This window comes from Grammomys surdaster, unplaced genomic scaffold, assembly GCF_004785775.1.
Source record: "Grammomys surdaster isolate TR1022 unplaced genomic scaffold, NIH_TR_1.0 129, whole genome shotgun sequence".
NCBI classification, from domain to species: domain Eukaryota; kingdom Metazoa; phylum Chordata; class Mammalia; order Rodentia; family Muridae; genus Grammomys; species Grammomys surdaster.
Genome location: NW_021604587.1, coordinates 17,848,749 through 17,874,959, shown reverse-complemented (window position 1 = coordinate 17,874,959; position 26,211 = coordinate 17,848,749). Strand labels below are relative to the sequence as shown.

General features: G+C 45.7%; 3 protein-coding genes and 5 non-coding genes across 9 annotated transcripts in view; 7 read left to right on the top strand and 1 right to left on the bottom strand.

Moving 5' to 3' along the window:
• The window catches only part of Tmc2 (transmembrane channel like 2), a 62,697-nt gene extending 58,902 nt beyond the window's left edge, over nucleotides 1–3,795 (top strand). The window contains exons 18-19 of the mRNA XM_028756290.1: nucleotides 681–798; nucleotides 3,260–3,795. Of these exons, the coding sequence (XP_028612123.1) occupies nucleotides 681–798; nucleotides 3,260–3,480 (339 nt within the window). The 3' untranslated portion in view covers nucleotides 3,481–3,795. The remainder of the gene's footprint in view (nucleotides 1–680; nucleotides 799–3,259) is intronic.
• Nucleotides 3,796–15,331: 11,536 nt separating this feature from the next.
• On the top strand, nucleotides 15,332–20,205 carry Nop56 (NOP56 ribonucleoprotein). The gene is made up of 12 exons (XM_028754641.1): nucleotides 15,332–15,450; nucleotides 15,610–15,699; nucleotides 16,022–16,136; nucleotides 16,483–16,644; nucleotides 16,779–16,977; nucleotides 17,293–17,480; nucleotides 17,564–17,715; nucleotides 17,890–17,990; nucleotides 18,334–18,482; nucleotides 18,710–18,831; nucleotides 19,019–19,150; nucleotides 19,772–20,205. Exons 1-12 carry the CDS (start codon nucleotides 15,448–15,450, stop codon nucleotides 20,123–20,125), a joined length of 1,767 nt encoding a protein of 588 aa, XP_028610474.1. The 5' UTR covers nucleotides 15,332–15,447; the 3' UTR covers nucleotides 20,126–20,205.
• On the top strand, nucleotides 16,307–16,374 carry LOC114612411. The gene has a single exon (XR_003710009.1). It is a non-coding gene; the product is annotated as a small nucleolar RNA SNORD110 (small nucleolar RNA).
• LOC114612346 lies at nucleotides 17,092–17,224 on the top strand. The gene has a single exon (XR_003709991.1). It is a non-coding gene; the product is annotated as a small nucleolar RNA SNORA51 (small nucleolar RNA).
• LOC114612405 lies at nucleotides 18,053–18,138 on the top strand. The gene has a single exon (XR_003710007.1). It is a non-coding gene; the product is annotated as a small nucleolar RNA SNORD86 (small nucleolar RNA).
• LOC114612336 lies at nucleotides 18,558–18,627 on the top strand. The gene has a single exon (XR_003709988.1). It is a non-coding gene; the product is annotated as a small nucleolar RNA SNORD56 (small nucleolar RNA).
• Nucleotides 18,881–18,952, top strand: LOC114612328. Its single transcript, XR_003709987.1, has one exon. It is a non-coding gene; the product is annotated as a small nucleolar RNA SNORD57 (small nucleolar RNA).
• A 5-nt stretch (nucleotides 20,206–20,210) lies between the features above and the next one.
• Nucleotides 20,211–25,880, bottom strand: Idh3b (isocitrate dehydrogenase (NAD(+)) 3 beta). 2 transcript variants are annotated; one of them, XR_003709655.1, is made up of 13 exons: nucleotides 25,817–25,880; nucleotides 25,603–25,683; nucleotides 25,373–25,471; nucleotides 25,143–25,263; nucleotides 22,724–22,784; nucleotides 22,518–22,650; nucleotides 22,298–22,431; nucleotides 22,098–22,200; nucleotides 21,849–21,995; nucleotides 21,325–21,419; nucleotides 21,135–21,195; nucleotides 20,427–20,627; nucleotides 20,211–20,335 (listed from the first exon to the last, which is right to left on the bottom strand). XR_003709655.1 is itself a non-coding variant. In XM_028754644.1 (12 exons), the coding sequence occupies exons 1-12, from the start codon at nucleotides 25,850–25,852 to the stop codon at nucleotides 20,541–20,543; spliced, it is 1,158 nt and encodes a 385-aa protein (XP_028610477.1). In that variant the 5' UTR covers nucleotides 25,853–25,880; the 3' UTR covers nucleotides 20,211–20,540. The 2 variants fall into 2 exon arrangements, 1 of the variants encoding a protein (XP_028610477.1); XM_028754644.1 differs by having other exon boundaries at nucleotides 20,211–20,627.
• Nucleotides 25,881–26,211: the final 331 nt, after the last annotated feature.

The window sequence follows — 26,211 nt, the reverse complement described above, 5'->3', positions numbered from 1 at the left end:
ATCCCAGCTGATGATATCCAGCTGAAACTCTGACTGTTCTCTCTAGACAGACAGACAGACACACACACACACACACAGATACATCACACATATGTACACACACATACACACACATATACATGCCATACACACTCACATACACATACATATACTCACAAACACACATTCATACGCACACTCACACACATATACACACAGAGACACACACTCACACACATACTCAAGGACAAATTCTAATGATCTCTGAGTTACACATACACCCACACATATACAAACAAACATACATATACTATACACACACACACACACACACACACACACACACACACACACACACACGGACAAACTCTTAACAATCTCTGAGTCCTGTCATCCTCATTTCCTATCACGTTTCTGGAACTAACTTTATATATCTTGCTGCCAGTTCCCCACCCACACCTCCTTCTGCCCAGATACAGAAGAACACTGAAGTAAAGGATAGGCATTCCTTCAAGTGCTGTGTGAAACTGAGCTACACACTACACTCTCCAGTTAGGTGTAGAACCAATAACAGGCAGTTGAAGGCAGTCAGCAAGAACTGTAAACACGGTCCTACCTCACCTCTCATGATCCAGAGCTCTGAGCATCAGACACCCATACCCTTTGCTGGCATAAATGATTCCTTTTGTTGTTTTTTCTAGCTCCGTGAAGTTGAGAAGAACCATAAATCCATCAAGGGAAAATCCATAGTCACATATTCAGAGGACACAACTAAGAACAGCTCCAAAAATGTCACCCAGTTACATCTTACTAAAGAAGGTATTTTTTTTCAAGTCCACATGAAAATTGTAAAAAACATCTGATGTGAACTTGGACTGAGCTGGGTTTGAGATAAGGACACTGATAATTATTTAGCAGTATGAAGCACCTACGTCCTGGGATGGTGATGACGAAAGCAGACCATGTAAAGTGCTCAATGGAACCCTGGTGCACAGAGTAAACTAACAGATACTTGCTAGAGGCAGTACTCTGTAGTTTCTATAAAGAGACATGCTAGAGCTGGAGAGGTAGCTCAGAGGTTAAGAGCGCCGGCTGCTCCCAAAGGATCAGGTTCTATTTCCAGCACACATACGGCAGCTCATAGTCCAATGCTATCTTCTGGCATCTGTGAGCACTACACACATGGCCCATAAACATGCATGCAGGGAAAGCACCCATATACATAAATAATAATAAAAACTTTCTGCCAGACAGTGATGGCATGTACCTTTAATCCTAGTACTCCCAAAGCAGAGGCAGGTAGATCTCTGTGAGTTCAAGGCTAGCCTAGTCTACAAAATGAGTTCCAGGATAGCCAGAACTACACAGACAAATCCTGTCTTGGAAAAAAACATAATAATAATAATAACTTTCAAAGAGACATACCACATAGAATAAGCTGGTAGGAATGGGTAAAAAGTTTTTCCCAGAAGGATCTCAGATCTCTAAAGAGTGATCACAGATAGACCAGGCTCTGATGTTGGGGAGAGGAGGTGACAGGATTAAAAGACTATGTCTGAGGTTATCTTGTTGTCTCAGGAGCACCTCTGTTTTAGAGGGTGCCAATATGCCACAGTGTTGACCTAGGATGAGAGAACTGTTCAGGATGCAGCATAGATTATTAGTCAATAATTTAAGAATTTTCCTATGTGTTCCAATTTATTAGCAGTTGCATTTAACATATTCTTCACCATTATTTTTAAGCATTAACCAGAATAATACTATCTGCTATGACCAATAGATCCAAAATATCTCATTGCATCTCATTCAATGTAAAATCCAAATGGGGCGTTTCCCCCTAGCGGACACAAGTACAGGGGATGTTATGGGTGCACAGGGCTAAGGCTAGGCATTTGCAGGTGCTGGGCCTTTTGTCCTTACTGGAGATAAGGGCTCACACAGCTTTACTGGAGTGATAAGAGAGCTTTATTGGGAGTGAAGCAACAGTACCAATCAGAAGAGGACACTGTAGATAAAGATTGACAGCAGAGAACATGAGGGAAGATAGTCTGTAGCCCTGGTATACACCTGGAGTCTCACTTTGTGGGGAAGTAGTGGCTGGTTACCAAGAGGCATAGTTTGGTGGACTCCTGTTGTATTCATAGATTAAGTCACACGTTCATTTTTTCTACTTTGAATATTTGCCTTACGGTGTGTGTGCCCAAAACAAGTTCAGAATGAATCAGCTCTTCCATTCATCATACCCAGGTAGACTGGGTATAAACAGAAACTGTGTAAATGTAATTGTTGTTAGGGGCAGAAAATGTATACTATTGTTCAGAGAGGGGGTCCTAAGGCTGCTATATTGTTCAAAGAAGCAATGTTAATAGTACACTCAGGTAATGGAGCCAAGTTGCCAAATGCATTATTATAAGAGAGGCTATGGTGTGCATTAACGCAAAACTAAATAGGACCCCAGGATACTACACTATGCCCTATGCTTGTCTGCTTTGAAAGGAAAAGATGACTCCTTCCATCCTATGGTTCTGCCTGTATCAAATGTCTGAAAGAAGAAAAGCCTAGAAGTCATAGTTGGTGGTGGCACATACAAATCCACAGAGGAACATTGTCTATTCTGTGTTCCATAAGAAGAGGAACTGAGTTTAGGAAGGAGCATGTCCCCATCTTGGGACAAGGAGGAGGGAAAAGACATGTAAGCAAAAGAGCTGGAAATGAGGCTATTTTCTAGGAGATTATACACTCTCTCCCCTTCCATCATCAGATTTGACCTGGCCATCACTCTGAGACTGAGACTGCTGTTACTATTGTCCTAATTTTTACTCTGGAAAACCTAGAATAAAACTCTACCCTTGGGGCTGGAGGGGTGGCTCGGCAGTTAAGAATGCTTGCTGATCTTCCAGAGACCACAGGTTTCCCTGGCACACACTGGGTAGCTCATAACCCTGTAACTCCAGCTCCAGTGGATCTAATGACTTCTGTCCTCCAGAGACACCTGCACATACTTGACATACAGTCACACACATAAATAAATAAACATTTATTTAAAATAAATCTAAAACCCAAACAAAAAAGCCTCTAGCTTAAGGCCATAGTTCAAATACTAGTTCCCCAGCCAGCAAACAACAAAGCTCTTCCTATTCAAGTACACACCAGACCCTGAGGGCAGTCTGACAGCTCCAAATGGGACTAGAACCTACACAGACAGCAGAGCAGTCCAGAAAGCTCCAATCGGAACACAGACAAAATCTTCTACATCTTCATTCTTGTCTCTCTTTTCCAGAGCCCACATCTTACTCTCCTAGCCAAATCCAGATCCTGGACAAGAAGAAAGCACAGGGCCCCCACACCTCCAGTACTGATGGCAGGGCCTCACAGTCTACCTCCTGGCACCATGTTGGGTCTCAGCCACCGAGAGTCAGACAAGATTCTGGCCAACTCCAGTCTCAGATTCACACAGGCAGGTCACCTTCTGGAAAGAGAAGCCAGAGGCCTCACAACTGATGGCTGGAATTCATGGGTGTCCCAGTCCTGGGCTTGATTCTTGGGCTCTACTGTTTTATATATCTCTTCCCTTCTTGTCTCACACACATGCATGTTTCCCTATGACACATGTAACATATGAACTTTAATCCTTGCTTCTAGCCTTTGATTACTACCTAAAGGGAAGAGCAATGGCTTCCCTCATTTGGGGAGTGGGAGGAGCTGAAACCTTGTCTGAACTAACTGGCCCTCCCAATATCTTGTTCAGGAAACCCTGGATCTCACACACTAGTGGTTTCCCTTGGCTCCAGACTTGGGGAGACAGGGATGAGGCCAGGACTTCCTGAGTGGACTTTTTCCATGGTGTATATGTTTCTACAACTCCTCTGAGCAAAACTATGGTGCAGAGGAGCCTACAGATCTTATATCAGCCACATCTAAAGGAGGCTAGATGTTTCAAATGGCACGTCCAAGCAAAGGAAAACAGAGGTGGACGAGCCAGAGTCCTCCCAACAGGAAAATCCGCAACGCCCAGCACCCAGCCCGGGAAGCTGATGCCAATCAAACACAGAGACAACATTGGAGCCTCCTAGCAGCAAGACAAAGAAACACACAGGCAACATGGTTCTTCTGACCCAACTGAAGAAAACTTGAAGATTGCTCAGGGCAGGAAAGTCTTTTTCATGCATCAAATTCTACAAGGAATTAATCTGATTCCTGTATAAGGGCCCTTGAAGATAGTAATTCTTTGCAAAATGTCTCCTAGTAGGTGTAAGTGAGGGAAGCCAGACTGTTAAGAAGGCTTTGCTAGAAGCCAGAGGCTTGGCAAGGTGAAGTCTTGATTCTCTAGAAACCCCAAGTGTAAGAAAAACAGTACTTTCCTCTATATTCCCAGACATGGGTGAACAGCAAAGCTTCAGGCCAAGGGAGCATCTCACCCCATGTCTCTGAGTATTCTGAAGGGAGTACTCTTAGCCAGTTACATTTTGTAGCTATTATTTGAGTTCTCAGGAGCCCTCAGAGGTATCACGCGCACATACACTTGTGCGCGCACACACACATGCACACACACATACTGAACATCAGGCAAAATCCTGGTAGTAAGAAGATTTCACAGCTACTCATAACTTATACAATTAACACAGTTCTCAAACTGAATTTCACACATAAGCTACAATGGAATGGAAATGAAGGCATATGAGCAAGAGAAAGAGGGTAGCTACTTCACCTCAGTCCATCTGTCTTAGCTAGGGTTTTACTGTTGTGAACAGACACCATCACCAAAGCAACTCTTATAAGGACAACATTTAACTGGGGCTGGCTTACAGGTTCAGAGGTTCAGTCCATAATCATCAAAGCAGGAGCATGGCAGCATCTAGGCAGTCATGGTGCAGGCCAAGTTGAGAGTTCTACATCTTCATCTGAAGACTTCTAGCAGAATACTGACTTCCAGGCAGCTAGGATGAGGGTCTTATAGCCCACACCCACAGTGACACACCTACTCCAACAGGGCCACACCTTCTAATCGAGCCGCTCCCTGGCCGGGGCATATACAAACCATCACACACACCATCCTAACAAAATGAAGATTCCATGAGCTCCCAGTGAGCCTCCAGATCTGACACTGCCTTCAAGTCACACACTGCCATCTGGGGACAAACATTCTGGCTATAAGCTTACCTAACATACCAACACAGGAACTCAGGCAAGCTAAGCCACACCAGCCATCAAAGGCCACAGCAGCTTCCATGTCATGTTGTCAGTATCATCTTGCCTGCATAATGCCAACTCAGAAACGAGAACAAGTGGAGGTACCTCTTGAGCCATCAGCCTGTTACTGTTGGGCATCTGATAGTTAACAGTACACATAAGCGCCTATTACAAACCAAATAAATCACCTGTTTTGAGGAAGCATAATTTTATATAAAGAAATATATTTCCTGTCTGTTGCTATATACTAAATGAGCTCTTAAACTGATGCCTTAAAATGGGTTAAGCATAGTGGCACATGCCTATAATTCTGGGCACTTGGGAGGCAGAGACAAGAGGTTTGCATCAATCTCAATGCCAATCTAGTGTGCATAGTGAATTTCAGACCAGCCAAGGCTATATCATGAGAACTTGTCTCAAAAATCCAAAAGGAAAGTAAGTAAAGTATATTAAATATTTGTTATATTGAATAGTGTCTATGGGTCAAGAATTTGGGAGTGGGCTGGGGAGATAGCTTAATAAAGTGCTTATAGTGAAAGTATGGGAACCTGAGTTTGAGCCCCAGAACTCATAGAAAAGTTAGAAGCAGTAGCCTGCATCTGTAACCCAGTGCTTACAGGCAAGGGGACATGGACACAGACAGATCCTAGGGACTGGTTGACTGGCCAGTCTAGCTCAAACAGTTAGCTCCAGATTCCATGATTCTGTAGAGCTGGATAGAGGAAGGCACTGGATATCGATTTCCACATCATGTGTATACACTGGATATGCACTTGTATGTGCAGAGTGGGGAGGTGGGGGGGGGGATGGAAACAACTCCTGAGTTAGGATAACCAGGTTGATAAAGGAATATCTACAAACATGTGCGGCTCATGTGTGTGTGTGTGTGTGTCAGAGAGAGAGAGAGAGAGAGAGAGAGAGAGAGAGAGAGAGAGAGAGAGAGAGAGAGAATATATCTGGGCATTGCAAACAAACGAAGCTGAAAAGCACAATCTCATAATGATTCACACACATGGCTATGAGCAAGGGCCTTTAATTCCTCCTGGGTATTGGTGGGAGACCATGGTTATTCCCCCTGTGAACCTCTCAATAAAGCTGTTTCAGAGTCAAAACTATGGAGGTAGATCTCCAGTAAAGGGGATTCTGTCTGTTAATAAGCAACGCTTAGGATTGTAATCTGGAGCCGGGCGGTGGTGGCGCACGCCTTTAATCCCAGCACTTGGGAGGCAGAGACAGGCAGATTTCTGAGTTCGAGGCCACCCTGGTCTACAGAGTGAGCTCCAGGACAGCCAGGACTATACAGAGAAACCCTGTCTCAAAAAGCAACAACAACAACAACAACAAAAATGGATTACAATCTGGAATACAGCATGCACAGGCCAGAGAGGATTATGTCATATGTGGAGAACAAAGGAAAGGTTGCCTGTTTCTTGGAGAGATCTACACAGGATATTTTGGAAAAAAAAAAAAAAAAGCCCTGTGGCATTGTGGGTATTTTCAGGAGCTGAAAGTTCAAATTGGCAGTACTTAATGTATAAACCCAGTCTTTTTTTTTTTTGAAGCTTTATTTGTATTGCATGGGTGTTTTGTCTGCATATATGTTTATACACCTTATGCATGTCTGGTGCCATAGAGTCCAGAGGAATGCATCAGATATCCCAGAACAGGAGCTATAGACAGTTGTTAGCTGCCATGTGGTTGCTGGGATTTAAACCCGAGTCCTCTGGTAGAGAAGCTCTAACCACTGGGCAATTTCTCTATCCCTCACTGTCTAGTAAATCTTCACAGCTACTTGAGTGAGCTGAAGAATGAGGTGGAGGAAGAACACACTGGGTGAGAGAAAATGTTAAGGTGATGTGGGCGTGCAGTCAAAGGACATTACTATCAAACCAAACAAAGGTGGCTATCTGCTCTGCTTTCTTAGAGATGACTTTCCAGCATATTCCATCTTAGCACTTCATATTCTCTGAAGGCATCACAGCCTGTGAAGGAGGGCTAGCAGCAAGGCTGTGGGTAGGGCATGGCTACCCAGGTAACATTATCCATAGCACAGGGCTAAGTGTATCCATCTTGCCACTGTGGACTTGGCCAAAATGTAGAGCTTTGTAGACATAGCTCAGAAGGAACTGGACCAGTGTGCCCCACCCAATTACCAATCTCAGAATTACAGAGTCCAGTGTGGTGAGCGCTCCAAATGTGGCTGCACTACTATCCTGGCTATCCAGCTGTGAGAGATTATCCTGTCAGGCTCCCCCGGTCTCCTCTCATACCTGCAGTTGTATCTACATTTGACTTACAGTCGCAGCCTTCTTGGTTTTGCCACTGCCACCTTCAAGCGCCGAGAAGATGCATTTGGGTACCAGCAGGCTAAGCTGGTGGAGCAGGAATAGAGTCTTTGGAGAGCTAAGGAAAATTCTGACTCTGGTGCCACTTGTTAGGATTAGGATACAGCAAGTTCTAAACTTCCAAGGACAAGGCCCACCTCCCTATTTCCCTTAGAGTGCCTTGTTACTACACAGACTATGTCCTGAGATGTTAAGGAAAACCTGTCACCTCAGCTGGGGCTAGTTGGGCTAGCTTAACTCATGTGGCAATTGACAAGTACAGGCTGGAGTGGCTTGCTATCTCTGCTAACCCCTGACTTTCTAGCAGGTTACCTCGGGTTTACATTTATGAATGGCCTCAGAGTTCCTACAGAGAGAAGTGACACAGCTTTGAACCCTATGGGATTATCTCTAATGGGATGGGTCCCTCAGCAGAGGCCTCTCTTTGTTTGATTGGTGGGTTGGGAGTGAGGAAGGCTTGTGTAAACCAAGAGTCCTGGAGGTCAAGAAGAAAGGTGCAGAATGAGGCAGGCCTTGCTCTCATCACTCCTAAGGAATCCAATCACTTAGTACTCTCGTGCCTCAGTTTCCACAGCTCAATATTGAGGATGACAGTTTTCCACTATCACCCCAACTTGTACACTCACTGAATGTTTTAGTTAGGGTTTTACTGCTGTGAACAGACACCATGACCAATGCAAGTCTTACAAAGGACAACATTTAATTAGGGCTGGCTTACGGGTTCAGAGGTTCAGTCCATTATCATCAAGGCAGGAGAGGAACATGGCAGCCTCCAGGCAGGCATGGTGCAGGAGAAGCTGAGAGTTCTACATCGTCATCTGAAGGCTGCTTGCAGAATACTGGCTTCTAGGCAGCTAGGATGACAGTCTTAAAGCCCACACCCATAGTGACACATCTACTCCAACAGGGCCACACCTTGTAAGAGTGACACTCCCTGGGCCAAGCATATACAGAACATCACACTGATGCTAGTAGTTCATGTGCTAGCCAGTAAGGGAAACTGACTAAGGCATAGTAGCGTACAGGTTTTATCCTAGCACTCTAGAGACAGAGACAAGTGATCTCAAGGAGTTTGAGGCCAGGCTGATCTACAGAATGAGAGCCTACATAGGGACCCTGCCTGTCTCAAAACGATTTAGTAATAATAATTATTAATAAATAAATTTTAATTTAAGTGTTTCCCTTTATAAATACAATTATGGGGCTGCCAAGATGCAGCCTGGATTAGTAGCACACACTTTGAACTCCAGCATTTGGGAGGCAGGGGCAGGCATATCTCTGGTGAGCTTAAGGCTTACATAAGTTCCAAGCCAGCCAAGCCTACAGTGATACCTTCTCTCAAAAATGAAAGAAAAGATGACTTAGCCAGGCAGTGGTGACACATCTCAGCGCTTGAGAGACTGACGAATCTCTGTGAGTTTGCGGCCAGCCCTATCTACAGAGTTAGTTACAGGACAGCCAGGTCTACACAAAGAAACTCTGTCTCAAAAAACTGAAAGGAAAAAAGAAAAGAAAAAAAAGATGGCTCAATGGGTAAAAACCAATCTTGATGACTGAGTTCAATCCCGAGGACCCGCATGGTTGAAGAAAAGAACCAATTCTCACACATTGTCCTTTGACCATACATGTACCATGGCATAATACACAAATAATAAATTTAAATTTATTTTTAGAAAAAAATAAAGGTTTGGGCATGTGGTACATACCTTTAATGCCAGCATTCTTCAGGCAGAGGCAGGCAAGTATCTGAGTTCCAGATTAGCTTGGTCTATACAGTGAGTTCCAGGCTAGTCAGAATTATATAGTGAGACCTTTGGGGGGGGGGGCATTGTTTAGATTTAAAGAGACACTCTGTCAAAAAATAAGATGGGAGTAGGGCATGGTGGTAAATGCCTTTAATACTAGCACTGGGGAAGTAGAGGCAGGCAGATCTGGCCAGCCTGAACTACAAAGCAAGTTTCAAAAAAGCCAGGGCTACACAAATACACACACACCAAACAAACAAAACCAAAACCCTGGGAAAACCCATAGACAGACAGATAGATAGATAGATAGATAGATAGATAGATAGATAGATAGATAGATAGATATGGATGACAGACGGACGGACAGACAGACAGACAGATAAAGATGAGGTGGGGGATAAGGCACAATGGGGGCCCATATCTCAGGAGGCAGAAGTAGAATGATCTCTGAAACTTTGAGGCCAGACTGGTCAACATATTGAGTTCCAGGACAGTCAGGGTTACATAGTGCGACCCTATCTCAAATAGATGATAGATAGATAGATAGATAGATAGATAGATAGATAGATAGATAGATAGATCGGAATAAATCAGATGGAGAACCATAAAAGAATCCAACATCGATGTTTGGCGTTTACGTGTGTGCATCCTTACACACATTTATGTACATGTGAAAACATATATTCTGGTACATTTACAACAGAATACTACTCAGCTATTAAAAACAATGACATATGAAATTTTCAGGCAGATGGATGGAACTAAAAAAGAATCATCCTGATTGAGGTAAGCCAGACCCAGAAAGACAAACATGGAATGTATTCACTTATAAGTAGACATTAGCTATTAAATAAGGATAATCATGCTACAATCCACAGACTTAGAGAGGCTAAGTAACAAGAGGGGCTCAGGGGATGGGGGTTAGGGGAGACACATGGATCTCCCTGGAAGGGGGAAATAGAATGGACTCTGCAGGTTGATGGGGCAAATTACTTTTTTTTTTTTTCAAAGAGAAAGGACTCTTTTTTTTTTTTTTAACTTTATTTATTTATTATAAGTACACTGTAGCTATCTTCAGACACCCCACAAGAGGGCATCAGATCTCATTGCAGATGGTTGTGAGCCACCATGTGGTTGCTGGGATTTGAACTCATGACCTCTGGAAGAACAGTCAGTGCTCTTAACCACTGAGCCATCTCACCAGCCCGAGAAAGGACTCTTAACAAGACTGTTTAAAATTGAAAGGATGAAGATACTAACAATTAGTAAGTTTACCATCTGAATGGATTTTCCAATTCCTATCATTTAAAAAATGAAAGTAAATATTTACCTACCACCACTGGAAGTTGAAGAGTATTGGTAACTGTTTCATCATATGAAACTTAATTGTATTTAGAGACAATGTATTGTTTACACACGTAAGTGAATGATTGAAGTCATTTTAAAAAATGAACTTCAGAGGGTGTGTAAAAATTGATGCTAGGAAATTTTTATATAAAACGGTATGCTATTGACAAATGAACAAAAAGGCGAGCTGGAGAGACAGCCCAGTGATGGAGCACTTGCCTGGCATCCTTGAGGCCCTGGGTTCCATCACCAAAATCACAACAGGGGAAAGAAAAATACTATACAAAGATATTACAAAGGTCTTGCACATTTTGTTAAAGCACTCAATAATTTTAAAGAGAAGTTAGGTGTAGTGGTGTGCACCTTTAATCCCAGCATTAGGAGGAAGAGGCAATTGGATCTCTGAGCTAAAGCCAATGGGTCTACAGAGTGAGTTCCAGGCCAGCCAGAGTTTAATAGTAAGAACTTGTCCCAAATAATATTACAACAATAAAAATGACCCAGAAAGCAAGATGAATGACCACTAGCATTTGAGTGCCCACTACGTCAGGGACCTATCTATTTCATACCTGCCCCAATACCAGATAGTCAATAAAGGTATATTAAAGGGATGAATGAATCTTTAATCTTTATTCTGAAGAAACAGTCTCAAGGTCAGGTGATTAATTTCTGGTCAAACTGTAAGTCACAGAGCTTGAGAATCCCACACAGGTTTGCTTTCTTTGATTCATATTTACTGTAGATTAATAAGTCACCCATAAATTTAATGGCTTTGAAGCCACAATATTTTTCACAATTTTGTGAATAGACAGAGTACACACATGGCTCTTCTTGTCACGTCTAGGGTCTCACGCAGCTGCAGTGAGAGATAGTGGCCAGGGGTACAACACATGTCTACTGTTTTGTCAGGGATAGTTGGAAGGCTTGACCTCTACCTCCATGTAGCCTCCATGGGACTCATAAGCACAGTATCTTCACTTCTTATGAGGCAACTCAAAGTCCACAAGCATGCAAAAGGTCCAGAAATAGCAGACTCAATCTGCCTGTGTCTGTGGGGCCACATCACTGGCTTTTCTGGAGAACAACTACCATGGGTGATTATGGGATATCAGCACCTATAATTCTCTTAGTACTTCATTCACTATGAACAACCATAAGCAAAACATGAATTTCTGCTTTAGAAATATTCAGGAAGTAGGGGCTGGAGAGATGGCTCAGCAGTTAAGAGCACTGATTGCTCTTCCAGAGGTCCTGAGTTCAATTCTCAGCAACCACAGGGTGGCTCACAACCATCTGTAATGGGATTCAATGCTCTCTTCTGGCGTGTCTGAAGACAGCTACAGTGTTCTCATACTAAGTAAAATAAATAAATCTTTAAAAAAAAAAAGAAAGAAATATTCAGGAAGGATATTTCATATTCAGGGAGAAGGATAACTTGGGGACAAAAAGCAACAACTTTACAAAAGTCTACCTCGATAGGAAAAGTCTGTCTGAACTTAGGCAAGAGCAATTTATCAAAGAATCCTAGGGAAAGAAGAAATGGTGTCTGAAATCACAATCTACAGATGCCCACTAGGTTCAGAATTATAAGTATTAGAGGACTTTTTTTTTTTGAAATGGGGTCTTACTGTCTTACTATGTAACCCTGATTAGCCTGGAGCTATTGATATAGACCAAACTAGCCTTGAATTTTGAGATATCTGCCTCTCAAGTGCTGTGATTAAAGGTGTGTGTCACCATTCAACTCCAGAGGGGACATTTTAATGAAGTGGCGGAGGTGAGGAAGCCAAAGGAATATCTTGTTGTTTTGCTTGTTTGTGCTGTATCTCCTCATCTAATCACAAGCATTTATAGCTTTCTTTTCTTGAAACAGTTTCACTGGGTAACCTTGCCTGCCTTGGAATTTCTATGTAGACCAGGCCTGTTTTTGCCTTCCAAGTACCAGAACTAAATGTGTGTTCCACCATGTCCTGCCAAGCACTTGTAGCTTCCTAGTTGTAATACATACCCATTTCTTTGACTATCCAAGTCCACTTCATTATCCAAGCCAGCTTCATTAGACAATTTACAGCCAACTTACTCCATGACTCTTTTGCTCACTGAAGACCTCTCAAGAGATTTTTTCTTTTTCTTTCTTTCTTTTTTTTTTTTTTTTTTTGGTTTTTCGAGATAGGGTTTCTCTGTGTAGCCTTGGCCGTCCTGGAACTCGCTCTGTAGACCAGGCTGGCCTAGAACTCAGAAACCCACCTGTCTCTGCCTCCCAAGTGCTGGGATAAAAGGCGTGTGCCACCACCGCCCAGCTCTCTCAAGAGTTTCTATGTTCTAAATTTATACAAATATATACATATAGTTTACATATATGTGAATATATGAGATTTCTATGTGTACATATATGTGTGTAAGTATGTACAGCTAAGACAAAAAGATTTGCAATCAGTACTCAATACCCTGGGACATATGATCTCCTAGGCTCTATATCCTACTTACTTAATACTGTCCATGAACTACCAAATTAACTCTGTAACCGACTAAGAAACTCTAACCTCTTACTGGAAAATCGTTAGTACTTAAGCACCTCTAAAAACATAACGATTTAGGATAAGTTAAAAAATAATGGAGTTATACCATTACTATTTCCCATTATATTCTGGAATCATCTATTTGACCATGTATGGTAATTATTTGTCATGTTTAAGAAATCGGCCGGGCAGTGGTGGCACACGCCTTTAATCCCAGCACTTGGGAGGCAGAGGCAGGCGGATTTCTGAGTTGGAGAGTTCGAGGCCAGCCTGGTCTACAGAGTGAGTTCCAGGACAGCCAGGGCTACACAGAGAAACCCTGTCTCGAAAAAAAACAAAAAAAAAAAAAGAAAGAAAGAAAGAAAGAAAGAAAGAAAGAAAGAAAGAAAGAAATCAACAGTTAAGTATTCAACAGATTAATTTGGTAATTCCACTCTAAAAAATTTGAAATGTGGGGCTGATGAGGTGGCTCAGTGGGTAGACACTCCTTACCAAGCCTGAAGACTCAAGTTCAATCCTTGGGACCCATGTGGTTGAAGGAGAGAACCAACTCCCAAAAGTTGTCTTGACTTACACACACAGTGCCACGCACACCTGCAGAGAAGCCAGCGCACGTGCACAATAACATCTTCTTTTTAAACGGGAAAAGTAGCGACTGATTTAGTTTTGAGATCATAAACCAAAATGCAGTAATAACCATATCTGTAATACTGAGATTATTACGATTTAATCATTGTTTAATGCTTAATATAGATTTGTAAGTGAAATAAAATGAGCAATGTGCTTCAATTTTTAAAATGTTTACATGCATGTATGTGTACCACATATGTGCCTGGTGCCCATGGAGGCCAAAAGAAAGCAACAGAACTGGAACTGGAGTTGCAGGTGGATGTGAGATGCCACATAGGTGCTGGGAATTGAACCTAGGACCTGTGGAAGAGTAGTCAGCACTCTTGACCACTGAGCCATCTCTCTCTCCACCCTGTGTGTGAATTCTGTAAATTCACTGAGTTAAGAAAACCAGTCAGGCAGGGCGGTGGTAGCGCACACCTTTAATCCTAGCACTTGGGAGACAGAGGCAGGCGGATCTCTGAGTTCGAGCGTTCGAGGCCAGCCTGGTCTACAGAGTGAGTTCCAGGACAGCCAGGGCTACACAGAGAAACCCTGTCTCGTCTAGAAAGAACTAAAAAAAAAAAAAAAAAGAAAGAAAGAAAACCAGTCAGATACAACTTATAAATGTGCCTTACAGTTCTAAGAATTTTCAAACTCCCTTAGGAGTTGTAGCAGAGTTCAGCTGGAGGCCCTGCCTTGAACTCACTAATACACAGGACTGGTAGAGGTTCAAAGAGTATACACAGTCTGCTACAGTCACCTGAAAGCCAACCCTGGGGATGGTGAAGGGGAGGAGGAAGGGAAAAGAAGTGGGGAGGGTAGGAAGAGGGATGAGGTCAGGAAAAATGAAGGAAATGAAGAAAAATGTAAAGAAAATGAAGAGTGACGGGAGGTAGGAGAGAAATCCCCTCAGCATTAGTATTTTCTGTAAGGCATAAACTATTTAAGATAATAGAGTTTGGGATTTATATTCCTAACACTAAAGTAACGTAATTTTTTCTCTTTAAAGCAAAATTAATTTTAGTCACCTCGGTGTGTCTAAAAGTGGCACTGGAAAAGAGGAAAGCAGCTCCTTGCAAGAAATTTAGGGCCTACGCGGCCATGAGCACCACGTGGTGCCGAGCAGAGCTGGGCTCTATAAAGCAGGGCAAGAAACAGAACTAAACTAGGAAGAGGTAAGCCGCCCTTATCTTCGCCTCTGCTCGCACCAACACTTTTCTTGAACAAAATTTAAGAGGCAGAGGCAGGCAGCAAGAAGACGCCATTTCTGCAGCGTCGGTGACCGAGTCCCAGGCGGAAGGCGAGGATCTGGAATATCTGGGCAGCGGAAAACCTGCGAGGCTCATCAGGGAGCCTCTTGTCTCTCACCGAATTCTGCCGCCCGGCACACGGGTGGCAAAAGCACGAGAAACGGAGAAGGGTAATCTCCAGGCCGCCCTACAGCCTGCGGGTAAGACCGGCGCCATTCACTCCAGACATACTACCGGCTCGCGCAGCCGCAGAGGCAGGGATGGGCAGGCCCGCTCGCGCCCGCGGCAGTCCAACCCACTCGACGGACCATACCACACCTGCGAACCCCTCCGAAGACATAAAAATGGTTCCGTCCTCAGCCTCTGATTGGTCAAACGGGAGAAGGCGTGGTCTCCGCAGTCTGGTTCCGCGCGCCAGAGCGCGCTAGCCGCATTGCGAGCTGGGCACGGAGCAGGCGCCATGGTGAGGAGTGGTTGTGGGCTATTTGCATTGTGAAGGCCTCAGTGTGCGTCTGGGTTTGCATTCGGGTTCGGGTTCGGAGTTTAGGCCAGGACCTGCTCTAGCAGCGGTCCAGCGGACTCGGAAGTTTGACTGATGGCCGCGCGCCGGTTCCCTTTTCAGGTTCTGCTGCACGTGCTGTTCGAGCATGCGGTCGGCTACGCGCTGTTAGCGCTGAAGGAAGTAGAGGAGATCAGCCTGCTGTTGCCGCAGGTGGGTGGAATCGGTGGGCTCGGGTGCTGCAATGCAGCCCCTAAGGCCGCCAAACCCCAGCATGCACCGCGTGTTCCCACGTGGCCGACCGCACCGGGCGGGGCGGGGGGGGGAGAGCTCTAGAATGAGGAGACTCTAACGCAAATCAATATAATTAAGAGCAATTGGAGATAAACATCTCATACTCCCATTTTTTGAGAATTAAAGAGGAGTCGGGATGCAGGGCCCTGGCACCACTTGATACAGCAGCTGGTTGCTGTTCTGCTTTACTGCGCTGTAGAAGCCAAATTCAAAGAAAGCCCATTCATCTTTCTCTCCACAGGTGGAGGAGTGTGTGCTTAATCTTGGCAAATTCCACAATGTCGTTCGTCTGGTGGCCTTTTGTCCCTTTTCTTCATCCCAGGTGGCCTTGGAAAATGCCAATGCTGTGTCTGAAGGTGAGTTGGCCCCTCCGGGATAATGTGATTTCTGGATGGTTGATGATGTTCTTATATGATTTTCTTCTAAGCTTGAAAATTCTAGGGATTATCTGAGACCTACAAAGTGGCAGTTTAGAACATTTAAATGCTTCACAATTGTGCTCCTGGGCCTGTGGTTGAGCCGGGCTTTGCAATGATGACTTGAGAATCTGTCAATCCCCTGAGTGGTCACTGACGACTCCATGTTTCTGAGCAATGCCTGAAGGGAAGGGTGTTACTGTATGATCCGATTGGAGGCAGAGTCCACTTTTATAGCTAGAGCATGCTTCAGCCTGTTAGTTAGAGCTGTGTTCTTTGTCCCAAGGTGTTGTTCATGAGGACCTCCGCCTGCTCCTGGAGACATACCTGCCATCTAAAAAGAAGAAGGTACTTCTGGGGGTTGGAGACCCCAAGATTGGTGCTGCCATACAGGAAGAGTTGGGGTACAACTGCCAAACTGGTGGTGTGATAGCTGAGATCCTTCGAGGTGAGAGTCCTATTTCATGTATTATGCCACCACATGGATGCAGTGCCCTCAGAAGCCAGGAGAGGGCCTGGTGATAGTTATCAGCTGTGAATAGTTATGGAAGGTCCTCACTCATAGTCCCACCTTCTTTTTAGGAGTTCGTCTGCATTTCCATAATCTGGTAAAGGGTCTGACAGATCTTTCTGCTTGTAAAGCCCAGCTAGGGCTGGGCCACAGCTATTCTCGTGCCAAAGTTAAATTTAATGTGAACCGGGTGGACAACATGATCATTCAGTCCATAAGCCTCCTGGACCAACTGGATAAAGATATCAATACCTTCTCCATGCGTGTCAGGTAAGGTAGAGAGGTGACCAAACACTTGTTTCTTTTGCCTATATTTTAGCTGTTACAAACTTAAAGTCAAGCAGGGCTGATAATTAGTGTGGGTAGGATCATGGACCAAAGCCAGGCCTCCTTGTGCTTACCACAGGCTGTGTTCCTACACTGACTGTATAGAAAGAGGAGGCAGAATAAACCTACCCTATGTACACCCCAGCCTAGGCCACCTTGCCTGGTCTGTATTGTGAATAGGGAGACACGGATCTAAGGGAGTCTGGGACCTGAGATCAGGTTTGACAGCTGGATCAGGCAGTGATTGTTCCTCTGCAGGGAGTGGTATGGCTACCACTTTCCAGAGCTGGTGAAGATCGTCAACGACAATGCCACATACTGTCGCCTGGCTCAGTTCATTGGGAACCGCAGGGAGCTGAATGAGGAAAAGTTAGAGAAACTGGAAGAAATTACAATGGATGGGGCCAAGGCTAAGGCCATTTTGGATGCCTCTCGGTCCTCCATGGGTCAGTGCGGAGCGCGGCAGCCTGTATAAGGTACGAGACTCCTTGAGTGCTTGGTCCCCCTGTTCACACTAGGTGTTTCCTAGGCATGGACATATCTGCTATCGACTTGATAAACATCGAGAGCTTCTCCAGTCGTGTGGTGTCTTTGTCAGAGTATCGCCAGAGCCTACACACTTACCTTCGCTCCAAGATGAGCCAAGTAGCCCCCAGCCTGTCAGCCTTAATTGGGGAAGCGGTGCGTCATGGGGGACACAAAAGTGGGGGAGTAAAACTTGGCATTCTGTACCGCTATACTTGTGGCTAGCATGTTGTCCCTAGTTGTTGCATGGTGGGGAGGAGAAAAGGGGATGAGACTGGGAGGTCGAGTTCCCACTCGTTCATCTGACCTCCTCCTTGGATCTTTCTCCAGGTAGGTGCACGCCTCATTGCTCATGCTGGCAGCCTCACCAACCTGGCCAAGTACCCAGCGTCCACAGTACAGATCCTTGGGGCTGAAAAGGCCCTGTTCAGGTACCAGTGAGGGCGCCTGCCCATGTCAGGTGCTGCTTCTGGTGTCCACTGCTTTGTTTGGGGATTACAATGATGGCTGACCAGGGCGACCTGACCTATGCAGGCCTCTGCTATGGGGGTGATGGCCAGTCCTGGTGTCTGAGTGATTCCCAGGGCCCAGCAAAAAGGGACCAAGTTTACAGGTCAGCAAATTGGGTGCCTTCCCTCTCTGCCTCTGGGAGCTAGGTTGGCACGTGTTGAGGTAGAAAGTTCAGCCAAGCCTGGTGGGAAATTGTTGGACGAGGGGAACTTGGCCATTTGGGTCAAGTGTTCTGACTAAACTGTTGACTGAATATTCTCACAGAGCCCTGAAGACAAGGGGTAACACACCAAAATATGGACTCATTTTTCATTCCACCTTCATTGGCCGAGCAGCTGCAAAGAACAAAGGCCGTATCTCCCGATACCTAGCAAACAAATGCAGTATTGCTTCAAGAATTGATTGCTTCTCTGGTATGGATGGGGAATTTGCCATTTGAGTGAATGGGTTACAGTGGGGAGGGGAGCGACCTACTACCTTGGCAGCTTCTACAATGATGGTAATATTTTTCGTCAACAGAGTTCACCTAGTGAGTGTTGACACTTTGGGTCTGAGTGAAGCTGAGGGGAAAGGGACTGGGGAGCAGTTTGTCGTTTCAAGGGTTGTAATTGGCTTTGTTTACACATACACACATATCTAGAGGTCCCCACAAGTGTATTTGGAGAAAAACTCCGAGAACAAGTTGAGGAGCGGCTGTCTTTCTATGAGACTGGAGAGATTCCACGGAAGAACCTGGATGTCATGAAGGAAGCCGTGGTTCAGGTCAGTGTGTGCTTTGTGGTGGCTAAATGCCATAGATAAATACCACTGTTGGAGATGATGAACTGACTTGGCCTGACCTTCAGAAATGGAGGCAATAAAACTGATTTAATGAGCCTGATCCGGCAAGACTGGAAATGTTGTGGGAGTCAGGGGTCTTCTGGGTTTTCAGCACTTTGCTTTTTGCCAGGCAGAGGAAGCTGCTGCTGAAATCACCAGAAAGCTGGAAAAACAGGAGAAGAAACGCTTGAAGAAGGAAAAGAAGCGACTGGCTGCGCTGGCCCAGGCATCTTCAGAAAATAGTACTCCAGAAGAATGTGAGGTCAGTCCTCTACATGGATCCTAGGTTGTAGGCTTTTCAATAGTGGAACACAGGACATCAAACCCTGGTCTGGAGCTTGGGCTTTTTGGACCAAAACACCTAAAACTACCTCTTGATTCTATAGGGAGGAGATAGGTGCTGAGAGAACTTGCCAAGAGCCCAGAATGCTGGTTGTAGCACATGGCCCATTCCATGGGCAAGTGTGCTCTGTCCTCGGCTGCCTCCCAGGAGTCCTCAACGGGGGTAGTGTGAATTCCTGCTCTCCCTGTTCTGTGTCTGGAGGTGATAGTGTCTCATGATGGGGGTGGGGGCAGGGAGGTCACCAATGTGACAGTTTAGAATTGTCCCCTAGGGTTTTTTTTAAATCTTGAGCTACTAGTGATTTTCATTTTAGGGTCCCCTGGGAGCTCTGCATGATGTCCATCGTGACCAGCATACAGGGGGTTTTCTCTAGGGCTTAAGAGGGCCAGGGAAATTCTGCTAAAATGTGAGGTGATCACCAAAGTGCCCATGCATTAAGTCACCAGAAGTACTAGGTTTGCTCTTCTGCCTGGATTCTAAAGGGAGCTGTGGCTGCTAACAAATGTAAGCAACATAGCCCATGTCTTATTCCCCCTTCAGGAGGTACAGGAAAAGCCAAAGAAGAAGAAAAAGCTAAAACAACCCCAGGAGACCCTGCAGGAAAATGGAATGGAAGATCCACCTGTCTCTTTGCCTAAAACCAAGAAAAAGAAAGCTTTTCCCAAGGAGGAGTTGGCCAGTGACCTTGAAGAGATGGCCACTAGCAGCTTAAGTGCCCCTAAGAGAAAGAAATCTTCACCCAAGGAGGAAGTGGCCAGTGAACCAGAAGAGGCAGCAAGCCCCACCCCAAAGAAGAAAAGGAAATTTTCTAAGGAGGAGCCTGAGGCTGCTGCTAGCTGCACAAAGAGCAGCACAAAGAAAAAGAAAAAGTCTCAGAAAGCACAGGAGGATTAGGATGGACCTGCTTGGTGGGAGGGGCATACCTTACAGTGGCAGCTCCTGCCCATAAACCCCAATAAAAACACAAAACCAGATAGCATGTGTGTTTGTTTTGTTTATTGAATATTTTTACATGGGCATGTGTAGGATTTATGATAGGGCAGCAATGACAGCTTCGGTGAAGTCATGACATGTGGCATAACCACCCATATCTGAGGTTCGAACCTGTGGGAAAAAGTTGTCATCATCTTGTGGTCTAGGCCTTGTCCCAACAATCCACCCTCTGAGGTACCTTAACACCAGCCCCCAGGACAACCTAGCCTGTGCCAGAAAAGCAATTATAGTCTGCCTAGATGTTCTCTTCTGGTCCACTGTACTGAAGGGATGTGTACGAAGCGTGGTCCTTTTGAAGTTGGAGGGAGTAAGGGCTCTAGCCCCCGTGGGGGTGCAGGTGGCCGATGACAGATTTGATGAAGTCAGTTGTGGTGCTGTAGCCTCCCATGTCTCGAGTCCGTACCTACAACCACCAGCAGCAATGGCCGTGGGGAAGAAGAAAGAGCCCGTGAAGGAAATGGGGCAAGCATGATGAGATGGAGGCCAAGAAAGAAGAAAATGGAAGGAAGTGAGGTATGAGGTCAAGACCTGGCCACTTAGGCAGGCAAGGCAATACAGGAGGCCGAGCAGATGGATCGTGCATATCAGGAAGGATGAGATGAGGTTACCTTGCAGGAAATGAGACCAGGTGGGAAGAAAACCAGGCACCTAACCGTGCCTGCAATCTCTACCCCAGACAAAAAGCTGCAAGGTCTGCCATCAGATGGCCCAAGACGGGCAAAGGATGGAGCAGGAAAAGGAACAGCGGATGGAACTAAGGCAAAGAAGACCAAGAGGATGAAACAGCCGAGAGAGGGAAGTCAACAGCCCTGAGATCACAGAGCAGGTATTATGGGGGCCTGGAGGGGTGAGGTCCCTCAGGTCCCAGCAATAGCACAGTGCTGAGCCCTAGAAGCCTTTCGAAACTCACCTTGCCAACTTTGATCACCTTCTTCACAGCATCTGCAATCATGCTGGAGTGATACTCAAGACTGCCAAGAGACGAGAGAAGCTGACACTCCAACCACAACACTCCCACCCTTACTTTCCTTCCCACTTGTGCTTCCCCTTCCAACACCCAGCCCCCACCCACACCACCAAGTCAGCTTCCAATAACCTACTTGAGGTGCCGCAGCATGTTGGAAGCTGACAGCAGCATGGCTGTGGGATTGGCTATATTCCTGCCCACTGCCTGGGCAAACGGGTGCCGAGCACCCTGTGGAAAAGAGCAAGCTAGAATCACTGGAAGGAAGACAGGCATGTGCAGAGGTACAGGCCTATAAAATGTATTATGGCACAGGAAAAGGGAAGGGAAGACTAAGCTGACTGAGAAGACTAGGGTGGGAGAGGAGGCAGCCATAGTCATTTCCAAGTGAGGCACTGGGATAGAATACAGCAGACCTACCAGAGGTTAGGAAAGGGTAGGTACAGATGACTACCAGAATTGGTTTTTTTTTTGTTTGTTTTTTTTTTTACAGGGTCTCACTATGGAGCTCTCTCTCTGGCTGTCCTGGAACTATACAGACCAGGCTGGCTTGAATTCACAGAGATCCACCTGCCTCTGCCTCTGCCTCTGCCTCCACCTCCCAAGTATTGAATTAAAGGTCTGTACCACCATCCCTAGGGAAAAGATAATCTTGCTCACCGTCTCAAAAACTGCATACTCTGCACTGTAGCTCTCACCAGGAACCACACCAGCTCCCCCAACAAGGCCAGCAGCCAAATTGTCAATAATGTTCCCATAGAGGTTGGGCATCACAAGCACATCAAACTGGTAAGGATTCTGCACCAGCTAGGAGTTAGATAGAATAAAGAAGAGTTCCAGAGAGAGTGAGAGTTGATTGATGGATGGACTTCCACTCCCTGCTCTCTGGACACTCCCAAAGGGCCTTACCTGCATGCAGCAGTTGTCTATGATCATTGTTTCAAACTTGATTTTAGGGTACAGTTCAGCAACTTCCTCACAGCACTGTAAGAACAACCCATCCCCAAGTTTCCTGTTCACAGGCCAAAGGCAAAAATCATTAAGAGTTCAGGGGATGGATACCTCTTCAGGAACCCAGCCCCCCAAAACCCCCCAAAACCATGCCTCACATGATGTTGGCTTTATGGACAGCTGTGACCTTACTCCGCCCTTTCTTGGTGGCATAGTCAAATGCAAACTTTGCAATCCTCTGAGACTTGGTTCGAGTGACAATCTTCAGGCACTCAATGACACCCCTTGCGCTCTGGGTGGGAGGGAAGTGGCTGGTGACACTAGGGAAGAAGTAAGGAGGCTTGCCTCTCCTTGTCCTCCATAGTTTTTTGGCCTTACCTCATGTTCCAGAGAGCTATACTCCCCTTCTGTCTGTTCTCGAATGATCACTAGGTCTAGATTGTTGTGCCGGGTCTTGTAACCAGGAAGTGACTTCACGTGGACTACGTTGGCAAACAAATCCAACTTGCGCCTGAGAGTAGACAGCCATGAGCTTTGTGCTCAGTGCCCAGCACCCCTCAGTCCCAAGCCCACCATCTACCTACCTCAGTTGCATATCATAGGAGGCTAGCTCGCCCTTATACTCCATCGGGGTATAGATCTTTCCTGTGAGAACCACGTATAGAACTAATGTTAGACAAGTGTCCAATCTCCCCATTGACTTCATACAACCTAGGCTCCATCTCCCACTCCCAAGTCCCTCAGCTCTTTTATTGGCAGTGCCAAGAGGCACAGGAGAATAATGTGGCTAAAATTAGATAACTGAGTGTAATACTTTAGCTTTAGATACTACTTCGAAATTGCTAAATGACCTAAGAGCTATTTTTTTTTTTTAATCCAAGAACCTGGGTTTAATGCCAAGCTGAAAAGCAAGGATAAGGAATCAATGGCCTTCCTTATATTCCTGTGTCTACTGACTTTCCATTTTCTCAGCTACTATTTACTGACAATTGACTATGTATGTGCAGCAATAGGGATATCAATCACAATCACACAACTCCTGTTCTCAGTGAACAAGCAATACACTGGGAAAGGCAACGTAAGTACTATAGGGATGGTAGTAACCATAAGCATAGGAGCACAGAAGAGCAATCCCCTCTGATAATAGTAGGAAATGTTACAGAAAAGCTGGTACCTAATTAGTTAGTTCTTTGGTTACGTATATTCAGTGGGTTGACCAGTGATTCCCCCAAATGATAGGCCCATGCTCTTACACCAAGAAACCATAAATATGACTTTATTAAGGGGCAAGGAGAAACTATAAATGAGGGTTTTGTAATGAGAATTTTGGTTTCTTTAGAAAACACCAAAACAGTATATGTTTTTCTTTTACTCCCAGGTGTGGGATACGGGGCTTCTTCAGACTACCCATAGCAGCTGATAATGATTTGCCTTATGCTGGGTGTGGTTTTGCCAACAGCAAATAGTTTCTGTGATTGTGTATCATTTAGAAATCTGGGAGCATGTACAGTCACCAACAGTAGACGTTGATGTGGGTGTCAGGAAGTGCATGCTGACAGGAGCCTGATATAGCTGTCTCCTTAGAGATCTGCCAGAGCCTGACATAAACAGAAGTGGATGCTCACAGCTAACCATTGAACTGATCATGGGGTTCCCAATAGAGGAGTTAGAGTGAAGACTGAAGGAGCTGAAGGGGTTTGCAGCCCCATGAGGAGAGCAACAATACCAACCAACCAGAGCTCCCAGGGTCTAAACCACCAGCCTGGGAGCACACAGGGAGGGACCCATGGCTCCAGCTGTATATGTAAGGGAGGATGGCCTTGTGGGGCATAGGTGGGAGAAAAGATCCTTGGTCCCATGAAGGCTGGACACTGAGTGTGGGGGAATTCGAGGGTGGGGAGGTGGGAGTGGGGGAATAGGTGGGGGCACATCCTCATAGAAGCAGGAGGAGGGGGGATGGGATAGGGGGGTTACTGGGTGGGGGTGGGGAGGGAATGGGGTAAGGAGATAACATCTAAAATGTAAATAAAATATCCAATTTAAAAAAAAAAAAAAACAGAAATCTGGGAGCTTTTCAAAGGGCATAGAAATGCTAGAAATGCTAGGGTCCTGAGAGGCAGAGGGGTTGTTGGTTGATTGTCGTTTGATAGTAGCTGTGCACAAAGAAGAAACAAAAAGAAGAAATTAGATATTATGATGGTGAGGATCAATCTTGCCCCAAGGCACTCAGAGGGACTGAGTTATATATGTTATTTTCAGTAGCATCCAATGGCAACCAACTGATGCCACAAGTGAGTGAAGATCCTGATGGGTGACATAATGACATATACAGGACAATTAGGACAGCTGATTGCGAGCAAAGCACAGAACACGTTGTAGAAAGGAAACCAGGAAAGCCAGGAGCCAGGTTATAAAGAACTGACTTTCCTCGGCAAAAGCTGGCCCTGGAAGTCAGGCTGTCCAAGGAAACAGATTAGAAAAATGGCCTATAGGGAGAAACGTAGAAGCAAGCAAGCAATAAATTAATTAATTAGTTAATTTATTTTTAAAAATCTAATATGGGGAATAAAACAGCACAGCAGAAGAAACAGACTGGTTAAAATGGGCAGTGCACACTGGGTTAGGGTGGCACATGCCTTTAATCTCAGCCCTTGGGAGGCAGAGGCTCCCAAGGGTGAGTTTGAGGCCAGCCTGGTCTACAGAGAGTTCCAGAACAGCCAAGGCCACACAGAGAAACCCTACCTGGAAAAACAAAGAACAACAAAAAACAAAAATGAATGGGCACGCAAACATGACTAACAGAATCTGACTCTGGTGACACAGCCTCAGCAGGTCCCAAACCCTTCCTGACATCATCATTAACTCCTGGTTTCCCACTGAAAGGAAACAAATTCCTAAGTGTCAGTAGAGGACAGTCTGGGAAACTGATGTATACACACTGCAGAGACAGAGGCTTTATGAGCACTGCTCATTTGAGTTTAAATGACAGAGTGCCATACAAACCAATGATGGCAACTTTGTTCTCCTTCATGGAACTCAGCACCTGCTCCAACTTCTCCTCAGAAGCCATGTTCTGCACCTCGCTCAGGTGGTGCTCCTTGAATTCCACAGGGACAGAAGCAGCCTTCAGGGATAAGTTCAAGCACAGGATCGGGTCAGGTCTGGACTTTCCAACTCAACCCATCCATCCCTGTGGCCAGATCCACCACCCATTCCCCGCCCCAGCTATTCACCTTGAACACTTCCTTGACAGCATGCATGAGCTCTGGCCCCACGCCGTCCCCAGGCAGCATGGTCACAGGAAAGGCACCCTCCACCCTCACATCTTGTGCCTGTGAATGGGGCCAGCAGAGATGGGGCAGGGGCAGAAGTGGGAGTCAGGAGGGAGGTGGGGAAGGAGCACCCAGGGGAGCGGCAAGGAGGCAACAAGGATGGGCGAGAACGAAGCTGGACTCGAGCGTACCTGGCTCTGTGAAGCGGCGTGAGCCGTAGCTGATGTTCCGAGACCTCTCCATGCCCCGGAGTTCCGAGCAGCAAGCACCGCCTGCGACAGACACAAGGTCAGATCGGGGACACCCAGACCCTTTACACCGCGATGACCTTGCCTTCTTTTGGAAACCGCGGACAAACCCTCTGTTTTCCTGCCCACCCACTGCCCAGGGCGTCCCGGGCCTCACTCGGGTCAGCCAGCGGACATTGCTCAGCGCTGCCATGTTCAGCCGAGGAAGTCGCGGGGGAAGTGACGCCGGAAGTGAGCGCTGTCGTGGGAGCTGGACTTCCTGTCAGCTTCCTGGAGAGCTTGGCGGTTCTTTTTCCCGAATCAGTCGGCCGGGTGTACAGATTCTTTTACGTTCTGTCCTTCTGTATGGTAATGTAGGGTCACAGGACACACAACCAGTTTGTCTGTTTGCTTTGTTTTCAGTCGTCAGATTTAATTTCTCTTGAAAATTCAAAAAAAAAATTCAAGAATGAGTTTAACGATAATTTGAGAAGTCTAGGGAATCTGTGGATGTTTCTGTATGCATTATTCTCTTAACTAGTACTCACTGTTAGTCGGTTAGAAGCATTACAT

Bases quoted from the DNA above. Each gene is read 5' to 3' on its own strand.
- Nop56 (XM_028754641.1), top strand. The intron at 17,991-18,333 runs GTACCAGTGAGG...ATATTCTCACAG, and splicing joins GCTGAAAAGGCCCTGTTCAG to AGCCCTGAAGACAAGGGGTA. The intron at 19,151-19,771 runs GTCAGTCCTCTA...TTCCCCCTTCAG, and splicing joins GTACTCCAGAAGAATGTGAG to GAGGTACAGGAAAAGCCAAA.
- Idh3b (XM_028754644.1), bottom strand. From the start codon at position 25,852: ATGGCAGCGCTGAGCAATGTCCGCTGGCTGACCCGA. The intron at 25,472-25,602 runs GTACGCTCGAGT...CCCCATTCACAG, and splicing joins ACGCCGCTTCACAGAGCCAG to GCACAAGATGTGAGGGTGGA. The intron at 21,420-21,848 runs GTGAGCAAGATT...TCTTTTCCACAG, and splicing joins AGTATGCAGTTTTTGAGACG to GGTGCTCGGCACCCGTTTGC.